The 19,282-nt window shown below is 34.9% G+C and overlaps 3 protein-coding genes and 1 non-coding gene across 5 annotated transcripts; 2 read left to right on the top strand and 2 right to left on the bottom strand.

Annotated features, from left to right (window-relative positions):
• Window positions 1–1,344: 1,344 nt before the first annotated feature.
• LOC146934337 (origin of replication complex subunit 1B-like) lies at window positions 1,345–10,014 on the top strand. Its single transcript, XM_085706215.1, has 16 exons — window positions 1,345–2,352; window positions 2,461–2,596; window positions 3,941–4,093; window positions 4,258–4,398; window positions 4,488–4,639; window positions 4,729–4,828; window positions 4,947–5,069; window positions 5,157–5,318; window positions 5,415–5,472; window positions 5,640–5,818; window positions 5,933–6,047; window positions 7,344–7,414; window positions 7,921–8,016; window positions 8,394–8,470; window positions 8,666–8,749; window positions 9,667–10,014. The coding sequence occupies exons 1-16, from the start codon at window positions 1,403–1,405 to the stop codon at window positions 9,731–9,733; spliced, it is 2,664 nt and encodes an 887-aa protein (XP_085562341.1). The 5' UTR covers window positions 1,345–1,402; the 3' UTR covers window positions 9,734–10,014.
• On the top strand, window positions 4,001–4,078 carry LOC146934338 (small nucleolar RNA snoR28). The gene has a single exon (XR_015009261.1). It is a non-coding gene; the product is annotated as a small nucleolar RNA snoR28 (small nucleolar RNA).
• A 3,877-nt stretch (window positions 10,015–13,891) lies between the features above and the next one.
• On the bottom strand, window positions 13,892–15,741 carry LOC146934336 (uncharacterized). Of its 2 annotated transcripts, none has more exons than XM_085706213.1 (3): window positions 15,524–15,741; window positions 15,210–15,446; window positions 13,892–14,378 (listed from the first exon to the last, which is right to left on the bottom strand). In XM_085706213.1, the coding sequence occupies exons 1-3, from the start codon at window positions 15,715–15,717 to the stop codon at window positions 14,342–14,344; spliced, it is 468 nt and encodes a 155-aa protein (XP_085562339.1). In that variant the 5' UTR covers window positions 15,718–15,741; the 3' UTR covers window positions 13,892–14,341. The 2 variants fall into 2 exon arrangements, with proteins under 2 accessions (XP_085562339.1, XP_085562338.1); XM_085706212.1 differs by having other exon boundaries at window positions 13,892–14,242.
• Window positions 15,742–16,359: 618 nt separating this feature from the next.
• LOC146934335 (Nuclear transport factor 2 (NTF2) family protein) lies at window positions 16,360–19,107 on the bottom strand. The gene is made up of 3 exons (XM_085706211.1): window positions 18,485–19,107; window positions 17,749–17,945; window positions 16,360–16,721 (listed from the first exon to the last, which is right to left on the bottom strand). The coding sequence occupies exons 1-3, from the start codon at window positions 18,893–18,895 to the stop codon at window positions 16,469–16,471; spliced, it is 861 nt and encodes a 286-aa protein (XP_085562337.1). The 5' UTR covers window positions 18,896–19,107; the 3' UTR covers window positions 16,360–16,468.
• Between the last annotated feature and the right edge of the window lie 175 nt (window positions 19,108–19,282).

The following is a 19,282-nucleotide window of genomic DNA, read 5'->3' as shown; positions in this document are numbered from 1 at the left end:
AGGAACTTCATAAAATATTTTTTATAGATCAAAGGCTTTTATTATGTTTCTTCCTCCTCTCTTCTTATGCTTCATTATAATTTGTTATTTTGAGTTATGTGAAACCTTTTAAGGTTAATTTTGTTAGCCGACAGACTCAATTAATGTAGTCAATGAGAGTTGACTTTTGTTATTTCAAGAATTAAAGATGTTATCTCTAGCATGAAGATTACGACATAGCCGGTGACTTAGCATATTGAAGAGTTTAAGAGCTTTGAAATTCGACAATAGGTAATTCAGAGAGAAGAATGGTCGAAGTCAAGCAGTTGCTGTCAAAAGGAAAAGAATTCAAATTCAAAAGCAGTAGTTTCTTGTTAAGACATGGGGAGCTGGTAGTTTTCGTCGAAGGCCTTCAGTCTTTAGCGGTTTAGGTCTTTGCAGTTATTTTCACTATGTATACATATTAGTTTTTCATATGAAAAACGGGTCACAAATCATTTATAGAATTCCAGCACTCGAAGTACCAGCGTCTAGAGAAAAAAGTCACAAAATGTATGTAATCTAATTTGTTGTACCACATTTACATTAATGCAATGCAATTTACATTTTTTTAAGTTTTTGCGTTTAAACTTTTAAGTCTTTTTTTACTTGCATTTTCTTCACTTGTTCCTGTCAACAAGGCAATTTTATTCATCTTGTACATAAAGCAACCTATGAATATGATGAACATCCAATCAGTTTCTGAAAAATCATTGCACAACATGCTCCAAGGATTTCTAGTTTGATCCTTCTTGCAATAACCAAAATTAGTCTTGTTATTTTCCAAAAACACCAGTAAACAACTCTCCTCATAAGTTGTAAGCATCTTGAGCTGATCATCATATTCTATTTCATTTCTATCATTTTAGTAGATATTACACAAAAACTCAAGCCATAATCTTTTGTACAAATGTTTTTTTTTTTTTACTAATTATACAAGTTTGAGTAGTATTAAAGCTTTAACACATCCACACACATCAATGCATTTCTTAGACTTACCAAGGATCCAATTCAAGTACCTTACTATTTCGAATCAATTTTTCCTTAGCAACCATATACTTTATTTTTATTTTTAAGAAAGCAACCATATACTTATAAGTATATAATTTTAAAATTAAAATTAATATTAGTATCATTTATTTATATTTCATGTATCTTAAATCCTAAAATTGATTACATCATGTCACGTATCTTATCTTATTGGGCCAGAAAGCGGAGACCCCGATAAAGCAGGCCCAGAAAAACGTTCAAAGGGGGAAAAAAGTAAATAATTTTGGCGCCATTTTTCCTATATACTCATCCCCAATTTCTCCATTGGAGCTTCTCACACATTCCTCCATCAAACCCTAGCTCGCAGCTCCACGCAAATCCAAATCTCGTTCCAATGGCTTCAACTCCCAAGAAGCTTCTTCAATCTCCCTCCTCAAAATCCAACCTCCGTTCACAATTCTCACCTCTCACTCCTCATTCCTTACCTACACGTAGATCCACGCGCTTGAACTCCGATACTCCCATAACCCCCAATCTCGTTGCCGAATCTCAAATTCAACAATCAACTCCGAGAAGAGGGAGAAGAATCGGTGAGAATTCTGTTCCAGCTGCGAAATCTCGTCTTGATTTCACTCGAAAAGATAAAGCTGTAACTCACAATAGTTCAATTAAAGTAGAAAATGAAATTGATTCTGCTCAATTTCTGAAGAAGAGAAGTCGGAAAGCTGAATCCGATGAAATTGCATTTGCTCCAAAATCGCCAGATTCATCGAAATCTGTAAAGAAGAGGAAGCAGGAAGGTGAAAAAACGGCTGAATTGAAGAAGAGAAATGGGAAGGGAGATTCCCTTAAGGTTTCATTCGCTCCGACGTCGCCGGATCAATCGGAAACTAAGAAGAGAAAGAGGAAGAACGAGGTCAAGGTTGAGAAAACGGTTGTTACAAGAGCTGGGAGAAAAGGTGGAAAGATTGCGAAGGTGCAGTATTACAAGAAAGTTGTTTATGACGGCGGTGAATTTGAAGTTGGGGATGATGTTTATGTGAAGAGGAGAGAAGATGCTACTTCTGATGAGGAAGATCCAGAAGTGGAGGAATGTAGGTTTTGTTTCCGTTCTGGGGACGAAATCATGATTGAGTGTGATAGTTGTTTAGGTGGGTTTCATTTGAAATGTTTGACACCACCGTTGAAAGATGTTCCTGAAGGGGATTGGATATGTGGGATCTGTGAGGGTCGTAAGATGGGTAAAGATGTTGATTTTCCAAAGCCGCCGAAGGGTAAGAAGCTTGTTAGAACAATGCGTCAGAGGCTTCAATCAAGTGATTTGTGGGCTGCTCGCATTGAGAGGTATGCTATATCTTTTATATATCAATTATATTATTTTATGTTTTTTAATAATAATTATTTGTACGCCAATTATGCGGTTTATTTACATCATTAGTTCAATGTTAGCAGTATATGGAAAGAAGTGGATGGCAGCTACTGGTGTCGGGTACGGTGGTATATGATCCCAGAAGAGACTTCTGTTGGGCGACAACCACATAATTTGAGCAGAGAGCTATATCGGACCAACGATTTGGCCAACATCGAGGTGATGGATTGTTAATGATTTGGTTGTGGTATACTATATTAGAAAGGTGGTTAGTATGAATGGAAGTTGTCCTAGTTGTACTTCCAATCTATCAAAGAGCATATTGAATTTAGCATGTTTAGTGACAATCCTTGATAACTTTGGAACATCTAGATGGCTTGAGTTTTCTCCTCCACAGTGCATACTCAATTAAAGTCTGTCTGAATCTTACTCTGGAAAAGAGTACTCGTGGTATCTAGATGTACCAAGAAATAATAGAACTATAGTTTAATTGAGTAGATAATAGCTGTCGTCAATTATGGACTGATTGCTTACTTTGATAGATTGATTGCATTCTTGATTAGTTTAGCTTAGCATTTCTACGATCACGTCTCTACTTACAGGTCAACTTTTATATGCCTTAATGGCTCTTATCAAACTTAGCTTAGCATTTCTACGATCACGTCTCTACTTACAGGTCAACTTTTATATGCCTTAATGGCTCTTATCAAACTTTAGCATCCTTGGGTCGGTTGACTTGTTTATGCTGATAACTTCGATTATATTATGCAATGTCATACCCATATTAATTTAAATAATTGGAGAAGTAGTTCAACTATTAAGTTCTACTGTGCTCCTGATTATTCGTTTCCTTCTTTTTGCATTCAATTTAATCAAATACAGTAAAAAAAGGGGACTAGAGTTATAATAATGAAATAGCTTGTGTATATAACACTTGTATTACTAAATGAAATAGAAAACTCCATCCTAAAATGTTGGAAATACATTGAAATTTATCCTTGAATATTGACAAGCTCACATTCGTCTTCTTTAGAAGAAGGAAATGGCATCTTTTGGAAACCTTAGAATTGGTTTTTATCTATTCTTGGAAGATGCCACTCATTATCTCCGGTAAAGTGGGTTTTATGAAGAGTTGAGAGAAACCAAGCCCAAAAAATGTGAGTGAATCTTTAGGTAAATGTTAAGTATCACTTCTGTAGTGATTATCATTCCATGTAACTTTTGAGTAGGATATCGCAGCTTGTAGGACGAGTCATGATGCACAACTAGTGGAGGGTTTTCCAAATTTGATAGAATTTGTGATCTATTATTGAGATAATAACAATTTTGTTGAAATGTTTATGTGAGTGTAGGCAAGAGGTGCCAAAAAATGTAAATTATGTTGCTTTTATGTGTGTTTTCATCTTCGATCCTTAGTGCGTGTAATTTTTCCCCATCATTAAAATTGAGCATAACTTGTGGTGCTGTATTATTTGTATTTCTATAGTCTCGTTTTTTAATGTTCAGGGTAATCAGAACTCATTCTCCTTTTTTCTCATCGTGGTGCTTCTCTGTTCAATATAGATGGAATCTGTCCTTCGACATTGCTATGTCATGATCCCTAAGGAGTATGCCAAAGCTAGCAATGAGGGAGATGATGTTTTCTTGTGTGAATATGAATATGACATCCAGTGGCACAGTTTCAAACGCTTGGCTGACATTGATGATGAAAGAGAGGTAACCGTCTTATAAAATATGTACAAGGACCATTCTTCTCATAAAAGAGTTAACCATTTAGCAGTGGTAATATTGACGACTTTATACAGATACACAGTTGAATGGTGATGAGACTGATTATTTAGCTGTGCTAGTACTGATGACTGTATATTTTTACATGGTAGAATTCTGATGAGAGTGACGGTGACGAAGACTGGAACATCGACAAGGAATCAGACTCTGACACAGATGAAGATGTTGAATATGATGAGGAAAATATTAAAATTTCACAATCGCAACCACCGACAAGCCATCAGTTAGCTGCAGTATGAACATTATTGTTCACTTGTATTAATTTGTATTATTTTTTGTGTTTATGAGTTCCTATGAAATTTTTGTTGTGTAAATGATACAGAATCTGCACAAGGGACGGTTCTTTGGACTTCAGAAGATAGGCACAAAAAGAATTCCAGAGCATATAAGGTCTCACAAACAGACTAATCTTGAAAGAGCAAAGGCATCATTGCTGTTAGCTTCGCTGCCTAAGTCTTTACCTTGTAGAAATAAGTATGTTGAAGTTTAACATGGTTTTTTAACATTTCATTTATCTATCCATGTTAAGCGACTATTACTAATCAAAACATGCTTTTATTTAGAGAAATGGACGAGATAACGACATTCATCAAAGGTGCTATTTCTGACAATCAATGTCTGGGGCGTTGCCTCTATATTCACGGTGTTCCGGGCACTGGCAAGGTACTATCTTCTAGAACTATCTACATTGCTTGTTGGTCTAATATCCAGCAGAACTTTAGTTTAGATATCACGGAGCAATTCTTATTATATTACTCCTTTTTTATGTGTGTAACGGCAGACAATGAGTGTACTCTCAGTGATGAGGAGTTTGAAGTCAGAAGTTGATGCAGGAAACATCAAACCATACTGTTTCGTGGAGATCAATGGTCTGAAATTGGCTTCACCGGAGAATATTTACAAGGTGAAGTTCACAAATCTTTTACTGTTTTTGGTTTTATGACCAAATTCCTTGGTTGCCTTATGGTTCCGACTTCCAATACTATTTTAGGTCATATATGAAGCATTAAATGGACACAGGGTTGGATGGAAAGAGGCTCTCCGTTTGCTAAATGAGAGGTTTGTAGAAGGGAAGAAAACTGGAGAAGAGGCTGACCGACCATGTATTTTGCTCATTGACGAACTTGATCTTCTTGTAACCAGAAACCAGTCGGTAACTAACAAATCCTGTTGCAAGAAACTTGTCATTAGGTGTCCACGTTATTTATTATATGAAACAAGATTGGCTATAACTTTCCTTTTATCACAGGTTCTGTACAATATTCTTGACTGGCCAACCAAGCCACATTCCAAGCTAATTGTGATAGGTAAGATTTAAGCTCTTGTGAATTATATTTATAGAATTGTGATCTTCTAGCTAAACAGATGTAATATCAAATACTGGGATCACAAGAATTCATATGATTATAATAAGAACTACAATGCCTTTGTGGACAACAAAAACTTAATTTTTGTAATAATGTACTGAATTCAGGGATAGCAAATACAATGGATCTTCCAGAGAAGTTACTTCCTCGTATATCAAGCCGAATGGGCATCCAGAGGCTTTGCTTTGCCCCATATAATTATCAGCAGCTTCAAGAAATCATTTCGAGTCGCCTCAATGGAATTGATATATTTGAAAAACAAGCTATGGAATTTGCTTCAAGAAAGTTTAGTCTCCAAGTCTTTTGAAGATTGGGTTCCTTTACCATTTTATGCACACGGGCACTTCTTTTGGTACAATAGCTTGTTGATTTACATCTGACATGATCTTTATTTCTTCAGGTTGCAGCTATATCAGGAGATGCACGCCGTGCTTTGGAAATATGCAGACGTGCAGCTGAAATTGCAGATTATCGAATGAAGAAGCTAGCTTCAGATCCTGATAATGTTGCTGCAGGTATAGTCAAAACCCATAGATTTTACGTGTCATCATAGGAGATAGAGGGATCACATGATGTTTCCTATTTCACATGTTGCCAATTAGTTACATGTGCCTTCACAAAAGTCTCATTTGTTTTTACACATTTGTAAACAATATGTGGATATAATAACCTAACAATAACCAAGTCAGATAAATCTTCACCCACATAAACAACTAGATTACTTGAGAACAAAACAATACACATTATTACAAAATTTATAGGATTTCAGGATCCAAGACCAAACTTCAGATTTTAATGTATTGTTTGCCCGATAATGTAAATCTAGTGTTCTCATTAATACTTATGCGGGTGCATCAGTATAATGAATTCTCCATTACATTGGTGTAATTTTATTAAAAGAAAAACATCGGTGTAATTTGATCCCTCTTCATAATCAATATAAGGTTAGTAGTCATATCACATAACTTGTATCTCAAACTGATTATGATGTAAAATATTTTAACAATTAATCAAATTATTTGTGTTAATAAGTTGATCAAATCTATTGGCAAGTGCCAACCACTAAGTTGTTTTCTTCAAGCACATAAATTATATAATCAGTAAACAAAAGTTCATGAATCATGGTATAAACTAAATAACCCAAATTATATAGTTATCATCTATCATAACCTCTACCTTTAGATGGTCTTGCTGATCCTTCAATGAATTACCATCAATTGACTCAAATTCCTGCCAGACTGAACTCTAGTCTGAAACTGATACCTACATTACCAAAATTGGAAATTGGGCCTCTTGAGTGTGCACGGCTACACCTGATTTCCCCAAGAGTTGCTTCACATTTAGCCATATATCTATAACTTCAGGAGGCACTTACATGTATCATATCAATGAATTGAAAACACACCTGCTGCTCCACAATAATTTTGTTGAAACTACCAGCATCAGTATCTCCAAAAAGAGTCTGTTACATTACCATGAGATTATGATAAACATGTCAACCATATTTTTTTGTCCACTTCAATATTTGTTATTCCGTTGTTACCTATGTGTGAAGGCTTGGTATTCAATGAGTTGGATCCAAATATGGTTTTTGATAGAACACTATGGCGTCATTTGATCCATGTAGCCGACCCCACATAGTGGGATAAGGCTTGGTTGTTGTTGTTGTTGTTGTATTTCATCCTTTTTCTTCTATAGTGGAATGTTTTCGCATGTTAACCTAAAATGCAGTCAGCATCACTTGTATGCACTGATACTTTATGTCTGAGGTAGTGTTTGAGCCCACTAATTCATTTGCATCTGCTCTCCAGGAAAGGGACTTGTTTGCATGGCAGACGTTGAATCAGCTATTCAAGAAATGTTCCAAGCACCTCATATTCAAGTGAGTTGAAATTTGCAGTGTGTGGATTTTTTTCCTTGACATTTCAAATATTTTTTTCCCCAAATGTTATAAGATTCCTAAGCAGCAGTCTTGACTGTGAACCAAGTCATGAGATGTAAAGTTATTAAATATACAATTAATACAAATGTTTCTGATGTAACTGAGATATCCACTTTTTTAAAAAGCAAAATGAGTGGTTTCTTTAACTGAGTATTATACCATGAACGAAGACTTTATGCTGTTTTATATGGCGCTGGCATTAGGTAATTAAGAAATAACTCACATGCTATTTTAGTTTATCAGATGTGACTGCTAGTCTTGTGGACCAGCGATCATAGGGCATAGGAAATTAATGTTTTCCTTTATCTTTAAGCCAGTTTTTTCTTGCGAATTTCATGAAATTACTTGAGGCAGGGTAATAAGCACTTTTATATATTCATTTAGCTGGCAGACTGACAGCATTTTATTTCAGTCTTACATCACATGCACCTTTTTTCGTTTTGAAGGTGATGAAAAACTGTTCCAGACTTGGCAAAATTTTCCTGACAGCTATGGTGCACGAGCTTTACAAAACAGGAATGGGGGAAACCACTTTTGAAAAGGTATGCTTCAGAAGTTTCTTTCTGTTGTTAACTTATTTTATTCTCGCTTGACATTCAGCATAAATTTTTCCACCTTAAAATTGAAGAGGTGAAATATGCTTACAACCTTCGTCCTCAGCTCTTTTTCAGTTTAATAGCATTATGGAAGTTTTTTATGTTGCATGTGACTCAAAATATATCAAATTACTTTTTTTTTTTTGAAGCATAATATATCAAAAAAAAAATTTATTTATTTTAAGGATAATATATCAAATTTCTTGGTGAACTTAGATGTGTTATATCCTGGTGTTGACTTTCTAGTAGAAAAGGCATTGGTCAGAAGCTTAACATTAATTTGTTTAAGTTATCTTATGTAAAGTTTCATTTTAACAATGCAGTTGGCAATGACGGTTTCATGTCTCTGCGGCAGCAATGGTGAAGTGTTTCCTGGACATGATATCCTCCTGCAAGTTGGGTAAGACTTATGTTTGTTTCTTACATGTTTCTGCGTTGAAGTGGCCTGGAAGGGAGAACCGGGGGGTGGTGGTTGGGGGGGGGTCTTGCTTTATACTCAAACACAAGTAACAGACTGTTTAACTGCTAAGTGTACGAGATCCATCCTAGTTGCATGTCTATTTTATCTAATAAGCCCTTCTTCCATTTTTTGCAGCTGTAAGTTGGGTGAGTGTAGGATCATTTTGTGTGAAGCAGGTGCCAAGCACAGGTTGCAAAAGTTGCAGCTCAATTTCCCGAGGTTATTTCTCAAAGCCCTTATTACTTCTTCAGCTGCCATTAATGATGCAAACCGATGAGTGAGATTATGATGAGTGTCATTTAAGTATAATCAACCAAATCAATCATTATTTTCCAGTAGTTTTGATCTTAATTTTGCATTCATCCGAGCCGTGTCTAAAATGCTTAATTTATTTGAAGTGTGTACGTTGCTGCAAATTTGAACACGTAACAATCACTTGTAATTATAATGAGAAACAGACTTAAAAAATTGGGTAGAGTGCTTTAAGAAAGAATTATGACGACACTTTGTAGTTTAGGCATATGTATTGGATCTGACAGTTTGACTTACAAATTTTGTGTGGAAACAATCCGTGTCTTTTGAAAAATCAACAACCCTTACGGGTACTACTAATGCTTCAAGAAGTTAAATGAGTATTTCAGCAGTTTGGTCAGTCTGTAAATAGATGGATACAAACACTTAAGTGAGGCGCAGGCAAAATAAGAAACAAGTTTCATTCAAGAGTACATCCGGTATCATTGCGTTGCTAGAATATGAAAACACTAATCTAGATGACAATAACGGAATAGTTTTTTCCCCTCCCTGTGCAACAGCCTTTTATTAAATGGAACAGAAAATGTCCAAAGACGCAAGGTTACAGTTATGATCACTGATCAGCAGCTTGCTCAATCTGTTTAATAATAAGTCTGGGAATGTAATTCAATTCTAGCTAATTCATGAACTAATGATATTCACTTCTCGCAGTCCCCTTTAACATGCATACATGCATAGGAGATGAAAATCTTAAAGTAGTGGAAAAGAAAATTTACTCACTCTTCAACCTGTTCATTTCTGTTTTATTTATGACCCACAATTATGTGGTATTAGTGAATGCAATTACATTAATTTGACTATTTTCATTCTACTTTTTATGACAGCGATGATGTAGCCTTTTCGCTGAGAGACTGCAAAGATCTACCTTGGCTGTCCAAATATCTAATGTAAGAATGGAAATTTGATTATGCTCTTAAAGAACATTTTTTCCTATTAACTTATGTTAATTTTTTTATTATTTACATAATTGTTACCATCTCCGGTACTATTATGAAGACCAGTGTTAGCATCTGTTGTATGTTGGTCCTTGGGTGGTCTGTCTATGTATTACACATGTATTAGGCCTTGTATTACCTGTTGCATCCCACAAAAGAGGGGCATCTCAGCCACACTATTATGACACTCTTGTAATTTTCACATATCAGAATTAATAATACAGTTTATTATTTCAATTTTCTCAGTTTCTCCTTTTGTCTCTGGTTCAATTTCTAAACTGTACTTCAAAATAATTGATGCTACAACTTCTATTCAACGAAAAATGATGCTTTTACTTTTTTGTTAAATTATTTTTGAAACATGACTTAAGCCAATAACTAGATAGGATTCATAAGGGGAGGATGTAACCTTGAGTGTCTGTGAGAAGATGCTTGTTTGTATTATAGCTTTCAATCTTTTTTTGTCAAGATAATTGTGACAATGAAGTTTGTTATTGATATCAATTTGGACATGTTATTACTCTAACGGCTGAGATATATTTAATCATTTTTAAGTATATTTAAATAACTAACTGTTCAACCTTTCTCTACACTTATTAAATTACAAATGAATCATCTTGTAGGTTAAAATTATGATTGTTTAACCTTTCTTTCATCTCAACACCATTTTCTGCTAAGGTTAAATTTGTTAGGAGTGAGAGTGGGAAAGATATCCGCATGCCCTCTTATTATTCTTCCTTAATTGTCCATCAAACATATTATGTTAACAACAACAACAACAACGCCTTATCCCACTAAGTGGGGTCGGCTACATGGAAAACATATTATGTTGTTGAGACATGTAAATATTACTAGTGTTCAGTTTTCATTCTGAAAATTGCATAGATATTTTTGGTCATAATATGCCCTTTGTCCTGCTGGTTACATAATTAAGAAAGGGGGATGGGATGCTGTGTGCCTGTGTTAAGGGTAGGTCTCTTAAAAATATATAGAGTAAAACGGGGCGGTGTTAAAAGTAACTCCCTATTATTATATATTATGAAACTAGAATATGCGATCCGCGCAGGTGTAGAATTATATTTGTTGTTTCATTCAAATCTCCATTGTCAGTATCAAACCGTAAGAAAACGTATAGTAATAAGCTCCTTTAATTTGACAAAAAATGCATAAGGTAAGCAAAGACAGAGGACACAGTTAGACGCCTTACCCCAACAATGAACCGCTTTAAGAGTTGATTGAAGCCGTGTTTCAGAATTCGACACATGTCAATGTCCAACACAGACATGACACTGTCACATGTGATAACACTGAATTATCTCAAATTATCATCTGTGTCAAACTCCAAACATGTGCTGGAAAGGGACCCAATCATCTTCCATCTGCTGGGACCGTATCTTTGTTTTCATATTCATATGAATAGTTCAGTGGGAGGAGGGAAAAAGGTTTTTACCATTGCTTGTCGAGAGGTGGTGGATTGGGAAAATTGGGTAGAGTACATAATTTTGAAGGAGCAATTAACTCTTGCATAATAGATGAATTGATTAATTAGACTAAGGTAAATGTAATGTTAGGCATGGAGGTGGCAGAATTAAGAAAGGAAAGAAACAGACGGATATTATGTAACGGAAGGTATTTTGTAACCAAGGAAATTTTCATAACGTTCATTCAATTCCATACATAATGAGCATAGACTCCCAATTAAGAAGGTAAAGAAACGGATGGATACGACATGGAGTGTACACCATGCACGAGAGCACCGTCATAAAAAAATAGAAAGGAGAATGAAATTTATGATTTTTGAGGATGACATCTCAACATATTTTTGACATGGCAAAATTGGGATTAGGTGGAGTATGAAAAGCTGAGACCATCATTAAAATTTGAGGGGCTGAATTAATAAATAATATAAATAATAAATATAATGGATTTATGTTTTTTTAATCAGTGTTAGAGTTTGAATTGATTAACCAACAATGTATTGGTGTAAGTGGTAAGAGACTTGATCTTTTTAAAGTGGAAACTCCGTACCAATATCATAGTAATAAAAAATAGAGAGTTTGATTTGTAAAAAAAAAAGAGAGTTTGACTTGATTATTTATCATTCTAGTGTTGTAAAATACTATCAAAATGGGGCAAGTTATACATACTATACCACGTAGTACTACTTTACCGTTCTTATTATTAAAATTGTATACCAATTTTTTAAGTAATGTAAAAATGTCATAAAAATATTGTTAGTATTTTATCTGTACAAGATGAATCTTAATGACGAGAAATAATGTTCTACAATGAGGTCGTCTTCTCTTGCAATTCGGTTGGAAGTCTGTGAGGTTGTTCCCGCCAACAATAATAATGATGGTCATGATGATGACCAACATAACGAACTCATTCTACTACCTTCTAGAGTTCAAGACAACTATCCAGAAGTCCTAGCTCAACTGGCAAAATGCCGAAATTGTTAGACCGGATGCCATGACCGTGGTTCGAACCCCGATACCTCCACTTGTGTGTGTGAGTTTATAATGGTTTTGCCATTTCGTTTATCTACCAAAAAAAAAGAGTTCAAGACAACTAGAATGTTGAGTTGTTTAGGATGAGAAATGGTCGTGCTCAAAGAGTAGAGTAATCCGACATATCGCAATAGAGGTAGACCTCATTGTGGAACATCCTATCCTATCCTATTATTAAAGATTTTGTGGTGCAAATATAATGTTGCAAGGACATTGCAATAGTCAGAAGTTGAAACTGAAATTCCTCACTTTTTTTTTTTAAGTGTGTTCTCCACTTATTTTTTGAATTGCAATTTAGGTTCTTAGACTATTTGACAAATAAAATAAGTAATAAAGAAACAGGGAAAAAAGTTATGGTACAAATTATATGCCTTCGGACAAATTAAAAGATCAAATTTATGATTTGTGAATATCGCACGAGGCCACACTATTATTACGGTACTACTCTGGTCTCTATGATAAGAGAAACTTTATTTTTTTGATACATTATTTATTGAATGTGCTTAAAGAGTGAATTTTCTCTTATAGTAGAAACCGGTAGTTTTTTTTTTTGAAGGAAGTAGAAACCAGTAGTTGATTTATAAATTATTAAAGCTTATATTATTAAATGTGTGTGGGTTTGATATTATGTTCAAAAAATAACTCATTCTACATTTTTTTTTGGAGGGGATAACTCATTCTACATAGCAAGCTGAAATTTCTACCAATTTATTTTGTTTTACCGTGAGAATTAAGTTCTACTTAGCAATTCCAAAGAGTGATTTCTTATTTATTTATATCTAGTTTTTTTTTCTTCAACGACATTTTTTTTCTTCAAATCACACTTTTTTTTTATAAGGCCAGAGCAATTGTTCTTGCAAGCAAGGAAACAAATTCTTCAAATCTTACTCTTATGCATGATATCAATTTTTGTACTGTGGTAAATGTAAGGGATCTGTGTTTTCTCACCAATCAGGATGCTTTACTGGAGAAATATAATACTACAGACATATTCAGTGAACTCGAACTTCAAGAAATTCGCCGACCTAAAAGCTCTATAATGGTAACTTGACATGTTTGGTGTTTGGTTTGAGAAAAAGTTTTACCAAACAGAGGAAAACTTACTAATTCTGATTTGGTGTTGTGACTATGAACAGGTTATTCTAAGTTGGCCTTGTCTACTTGCCTTCCATCTTTACAAATTCTTCCAGTGGTCTTCATCACTCCTCTCGACGTGGCAAGGAATCTTGTTGACAGTAGTTTTCCTGGTCATTGTGTCAGCTGTTATGGAAACACTCTTCATTCATCTCAATCAGAAAGTTCTAAACCCACCAATTTACCTATACAAGGCCCCATCAAGCATAGGCTTCTTCAGAAATGAGCAAAAATTCACCATTATTTAGTGCTGATCACATTACATGTCTCTATCTCATTAGTATGTATATACATTTTCTTTATCCCTAGGTTTTTGCTTTGAAAATGCAAGATTTGTTAAGTAGAATAATGTTATTGATATCCGAACTAGTTGACTTCCTCTGGCATGTATTATTTGAGTTAAAAAACAGAAGAATTAGACAGACTGTAATTGGTTACTAATTTTTTCAGTGTTTATTAGTATATAAGAGTTTAGGTATAAATATAATATTATTCATGTACGCATAGTAACACAAACATGTCTTTTAACACAATTCTTGTATCATAAAAGTAATGTTGGAAGTTAACGGCAAGGAACCGGTGATCAATGAAAAAAAAAAGCTGTTGAGATTTAAATACTTCCACATAAGATGATTACATTGCAATGCCCTATTTTACGAATACATTGATAAGACGTATACGTATCCAGAATCCTTACAGCATATTTTGTTTTTGCCCCTCTTCCTTAACCCTGGGTTTTATGTCACCTCAATGAAGCAGTGGCTGGTATATTCCTTGCAAACACTTAGCTCTTCAATTTGTTCGATCCATCCTTTTTGTTACTGCAAAATTTGGCACCATGATATATTATACTGATTAGAAGCTAAAGACGGTAGCAAATCATGATAAATAGAACATATATTTTTTCATCAAGATTTGAGCTAGCATTGGTTTGGAGGAGAAAAATTGGCCATCATCCTATATAACAATTCACACAATTTAGATATCTTAGAGTTATTATCATACATTGTACCAAAAAAAAAAGTTATTATCATACAAAGTAATTGAGAAATAAAGTGAGATGTATTTCATGGTTCTAGTTCGGTAGATGAAATATTGGAACACTTGAGGTGTTATTTAAGATAGAAAGGTGTTTCTTAAGCTAGAAAGGAAAGTCTACTGCAATAAAGACCAATAGTGCTTGAGTGCCGACAACACACTCTCTAACACCCTATTTGCAAAACACACTCTTCTATTGCTTGAAATTCAAATAGATTCCACTAATTCACAGTGCTTTATGCCTATGGAATTACTCCTATATAATAAAAGGCCTGCAAGTGTGTAGGCTAAGGGCTTCACAGCTAAGCATGTTGTCTGTGTTAAATGATTGGTCATACAAAAAAGATAAGATCAAGAGTTAAGGTAATTTGGAGAAAGTAAGAATAGCATGTATTAATAAAATCATGTCAGAAGCCTCATAGTCATAGCCCTTTAATTGAACGTAGAGAGGTGACCTAAGAAAGACTTAGAATCAAGCTACAAGAATATTAAATGTAAATTTGCTAGTTAAAATCAATCACTCCCCTTGCGAACCAAAATAAAAAATAAAAAATAGGGCTATGTTGTCTCCCCTTCTATCAACATAAACAAAATAAATATGTACCTATTAAAATCCTTCTCATTTGAACCAACTAGACCCTTAAAAGTCTTGATGCAGCTTCATGAATGATATGTTGTAAGACAAAGATTTATCTATAAATAAATGGTAAACTGGATAACCCATATACATGAGAAAGAGACAATAGATACCTTGACTTGGAGTCAGTTGCAGTTGGTGTTTTAATTTTGCCACTACCGGAGACAACCTCGTCCATGCTTTGTCCCTGTCGTCTGTACCTACCACCAGAAGCCACAAATCCAGGACATGGCCTGTATGCCTTTATAGGCCACCAGCCAAAGCCAGGAACTGTTGCAATACCACCCTGCATCCTACCCTCACCATTGCATCCTTTCTCAATTTCTTCGTTTCCACATGCTTTGCAACCGCTGTTCAGCAACTACTCAAAATAAGATGTTGTTGTCTCTAAAGATTTTTATTTAATGAAGGGGAAAATGGATGGTACCTCTGTTTAGTGGAGAATTCTGATTGATCAGAAACAGCAAGTTCATCATCTGGTGCAGAAGAAATGAGTGAAGTTGGAGAGCATAGTGTGGGAGGAACAAATATCTTAGTAGCTGGCCATGATTTTTTTGGTTTGTACAATTGAACGTGATGATAATGTTGAGGTGTTGGAACTGTGAAGAAAGCTGTTGTCATTCTCTCTCTCTCTCGGGGACGAGTAATGTGAACCACACTTTTACTTCAATTTATATCCCAAAAGTTCAACACCGATAAAAAATATTTACGGATATTTCTCGCTTTATTAATCGTATATTAGATTTATTTCTATTAACTCCTTTTTACTCGGGCAGGGTGCGCCCGTGTTTAATTTATTTGTAGAACAAGACCGAAAAAAAAAACACTGCACCTAACAAATTATCATTCCCACCAATATATTTCTTAAATCATGATTTTCGAGCAATCTGACAATAATATTGGAGAGGCTTGTGTGTACAAAACAGTACTTCTCAGACCATCAATTCTGCTTTTTACAACAAAATCATCATTTGTTAGCACAAAGTTTTAAAATTTGACTCGAAAAAAAAAAAAAATCCACACTGCTACTGGAACTAGAATGCGCAACAAAATTGGAGAATGCTTTTGCATTTGCTCCCGCAACTGCGCAGCCTTGGTTTTTCACAAGTCTCGCCTTAAGTTAAGACTTGATGCCACGGGTAATCTTTTCCATCCATCTTTTGTAGATTTACTTTTATCCACTTACCCTAGTTATAACTTTTCTGGCAAAATTATAATTTCCTGTATTATATACAGTATGAAAATAAAAATGAGATTCGAAACTTCAAAATAAATAAGATCTTCCAATTACGAAAAATTTCAAGCAGAGCTTCTGCAAATAAAACCCCGTCTCTAACACCAGTATCAGACATAATATATCATCTCTTATTATTTATCCATGCACAATTTGTTGCTCCACATCCCCATTCATCACAGAACTGTGATGATGAACCATGTACCACCGTCCATTATGGAACTCGAAGACATTGGTCACATTGAATGGCCCTGTATCCATGTCAACATATGTTTTCATGGTAACCCAAGCCATGTCTGTCAAAACCCGAGCACGTACATCCCGAACCTGAAAGTTCAATCCTTGATCCCAGTTGAATATGAGTTGCCAGCTCTGCATTACTCCATTATACCTGCAACATGGATTATAGTGTTACTGAACAATATTTGTTCACGCCAGAATGGCATAAATTCAAATGAAGTAAGAAGAATGTCAATAATTTCACAAACTTGCCAGAACTTCTACAAATTCAAAACTAATTATAATGAAAATATACATTCAATTTCAATCATGTTCAAACTGCCTGTATCTCTCTTTAGTATCAAGTCCCTAAATAACCAAAACTCAGTTTTATTGACCTGAAACTAGTACTAGAGAGTTCGCTAGTTCAGCCAAAATATTCAAGCTAGAAAACACTAAAAAAGAATTTTGAAGTGCTCAAATTGCTAATACTCTTGATGAGATGCCACCAGCACAATGAAATACCCTACCTTAACAAAATATAGTGAGGAAAAGAAAGAGGGGAGGAGGTCAGGTGGATGTCTACTAGGCACCAAATCATTCCCACCTTTTCTAAAGGATTGTCGTTTCAGGTTTTTCCTCACAACCAAAAAAAAACAATAGATGAATGAATGAGCATAACAATTTTATAAAATTATCCTATTAACCATTGGTATAAAGTATAAACACATGATGCGGTTTATTGAGTATGGAGTACTGTACCGACTATTAATTTGGGAGTAAATTGAAAAAAGTAAATTAATTGCGTCTTGAAAACACAAAACAACAATAAAAAATGAAACTTTTAATTGTTCTAAACCGACAATTATTTAGAAAATGGAGGGTGTAAGATCCCTTCCAAATCCTTAAATATTATCTTTGGTGAAGAGAGAAAACTTGCACAGGCATAACATTAGAACATCCTCTTGTTTCTGATTTAAATTTAATAACAGGACCAATCCAGATTTTGACTATCCGTAAATAAAAACCTAGTGGCCATCCAAAAACTTCTGTCAATATAATATTACTGGGAAGTGGGACCTAATAATCAATCCCTTCCTTTCAAGTGCAGTGTATATCATGCATGAGCCACATCCAAAAATATGAAGATAATTTTATAATAGAGAGAGACCAATTACTCATGAAACAAAAAGCCATACCCTGAAAAAAGTTCTCCTGAGGCATGGACGCACTTCACATAATCTGCGTTAAGCCAAAAACGACTCATTGCCGAAATGGACTTATCTCTTAAAATATTGAAGAATTCTGTATTAACAATCACAATTGCTCTTGTGGCAGCATAGTAAGCCTTCCACCCATTGCTTGGTCTAACGCTATCTTGTTCCAATGTGAAGTCCTAAAAACAGAATTTCAAAAAAAAAAAAAAAAAAAAAAATCACTAGAAGATACACATGGCAAATTGAGAATCGAAAAACTCGTCTAAAAAATTAAACCTGAGTAACCACCCAAATACACAGTAAGACAGGACAAAGTATAGGATGTTTAGGTTCATGTCAATTTGTTTTAAGCCTTTATTCTAAAGTGTAACTAGTAGGCCAAGGACGATAAGAAACATAACTTACGTGGACATTTTAAGCTATTACACCATTATCTAAGGAAAGGAACAGCAAGCAACGTCAAACAAACCCGCTCCTTTTAAACCTAAACCGCTGTTTTAAGATCAATGGTAATTTGAACATGGAACCAGACAGTGTGAGTTCCCACCTCCTATACTTGACCCAAACACCTGGAATCCACTCCCACTAGGGTTTTATAACAGCAATAGTTCAAACCAAAACCAAAAATGATAATTTTAATGTGGTCTATTAATTTCTAAACCTAGGAATTGAAAACAGTATGAAAATGGTAGCTTTTGATGAGAAATGAATTATTCACCTTGTGATAGAGGGCTTTCCAGGCATTATCATCATTAGCAGCCTTACGCATCAAAGAATTGGTCATTGAAAGACGACACAGACTGGGATAATCCAAGTAACTAAGCGCGTGCGTAGTAATCTCCGGAACAAGTTCCTCCATCATAGAAGAACCCGTGCGACGATCAGCCAAAACAACCGGCGCCGGACTGATCTCCGTCATTTGAGAAACACCACCGTTCAAGTAGGGTACAACAGCGTCGGAATTGGAAATGGAATTGGAAGAAGCGCAGTTGCAGTGCTTTGTTGACGGCGTGAATCTTCTTCTGAGGGAGAATGTTCGAAAGAAAGAGAAGAGAGCGATGAAGAAACAGAGGGCAGTTACAGTAACGGCGAGGAGGAAGGGTTGGGAGAAGTTAGAGAAAATATCCATTTATAAGACATTAAAACTTGGGATTCGTCGAACATGAAAACCCTAATTTGAAATTAGAAACCCTAAATTTGAAGAAAGAAAAAGGTTAAATTGAAATTGAAAGTGAAAGTGAAAGTGAAAGGCGTAAGAAATGAAATTGGAGAGTGAGAGAGAGAGAGAGATAACAGTCGCTTCACTCGTCACTCAAACCCGACAACGCCCACAACTGCTCTGCTCCATTATGCCTTCCTTCTTCCTCAAATATATTTCATCCCTATTATATTTTATTATTTGTCCTATAAAAAAGTTACATGCTTAAATATAACATTTAACATTGTAACCAAAAAAAAATATAACATTTAACATTAATTGATGTATCTTTCTGTAATTAAAATGCAACGTAAATAT

This window comes from Medicago sativa, chromosome 4, assembly GCF_051527215.1.
Source record: "Medicago sativa cultivar Bolivia chromosome 4, Bolivia_mono, whole genome shotgun sequence".
NCBI lineage: Eukaryota > Viridiplantae > Streptophyta > Magnoliopsida > Fabales > Fabaceae > Medicago > Medicago sativa.
Note: the sequence above shows the minus strand (reverse complement) of the source record. Positions and strands in the feature narration are given on the sequence as shown.

What these genes read in the sequence shown, in the direction of transcription:
- LOC146934337 (XM_085706215.1), top strand. Translation starts at nt 1,403, where the DNA reads ATGGCTTCAACTCCCAAGAAGCTTCTTCAATCTCCCTCCTCAAAATCC. An exon ending in ACATTGATGATGAAAGAGAG is followed by an intron (nt 4,094 to 4,257) that starts GTAACCGTCTTA and finishes TTTACATGGTAG; the next exon opens with AATTCTGATGAGAGTGACGG. An exon ending in TTGCAGCTCAATTTCCCGAG is followed by an intron (nt 8,750 to 9,666) that starts GTTATTTCTCAA and finishes TTTTTATGACAG; the next exon opens with CGATGATGTAGCCTTTTCGC.
- LOC146934336 (XM_085706213.1), bottom strand. Translation starts at nt 15,717, where the DNA reads ATGACAACAGCTTTCTTCACAGTTCCAACACCTCAACATTATCATCAC. An exon ending in GAATTCTCCACTAAACAGAG is followed by an intron (nt 15,447 to 15,523) that starts GTACCATCCATT and finishes GTTGCTGAACAG; the next exon opens with CGGTTGCAAAGCATGTGGAA. An exon ending in GCAACTGACTCCAAGTCAAG is followed by an intron (nt 14,379 to 15,209) that starts GTATCTATTGTC and finishes ATTGTTATATAG; the next exon opens with GATGATGGCCAATTTTTCTC.
- LOC146934335 (XM_085706211.1), bottom strand. Translation starts at nt 18,895, where the DNA reads ATGGATATTTTCTCTAACTTCTCCCAACCCTTCCTCCTCGCCGTTACT. An exon ending in GGAAAGCCCTCTATCACAAG is followed by an intron (nt 17,946 to 18,484) that starts GTGAATAATTCA and finishes TTCTGTTTTTAG; the next exon opens with GACTTCACATTGGAACAAGA. An exon ending in TCAGGAGAACTTTTTTCAGG is followed by an intron (nt 16,722 to 17,748) that starts GTATGGCTTTTT and finishes TCCATGTTGCAG; the next exon opens with GTATAATGGAGTAATGCAGA.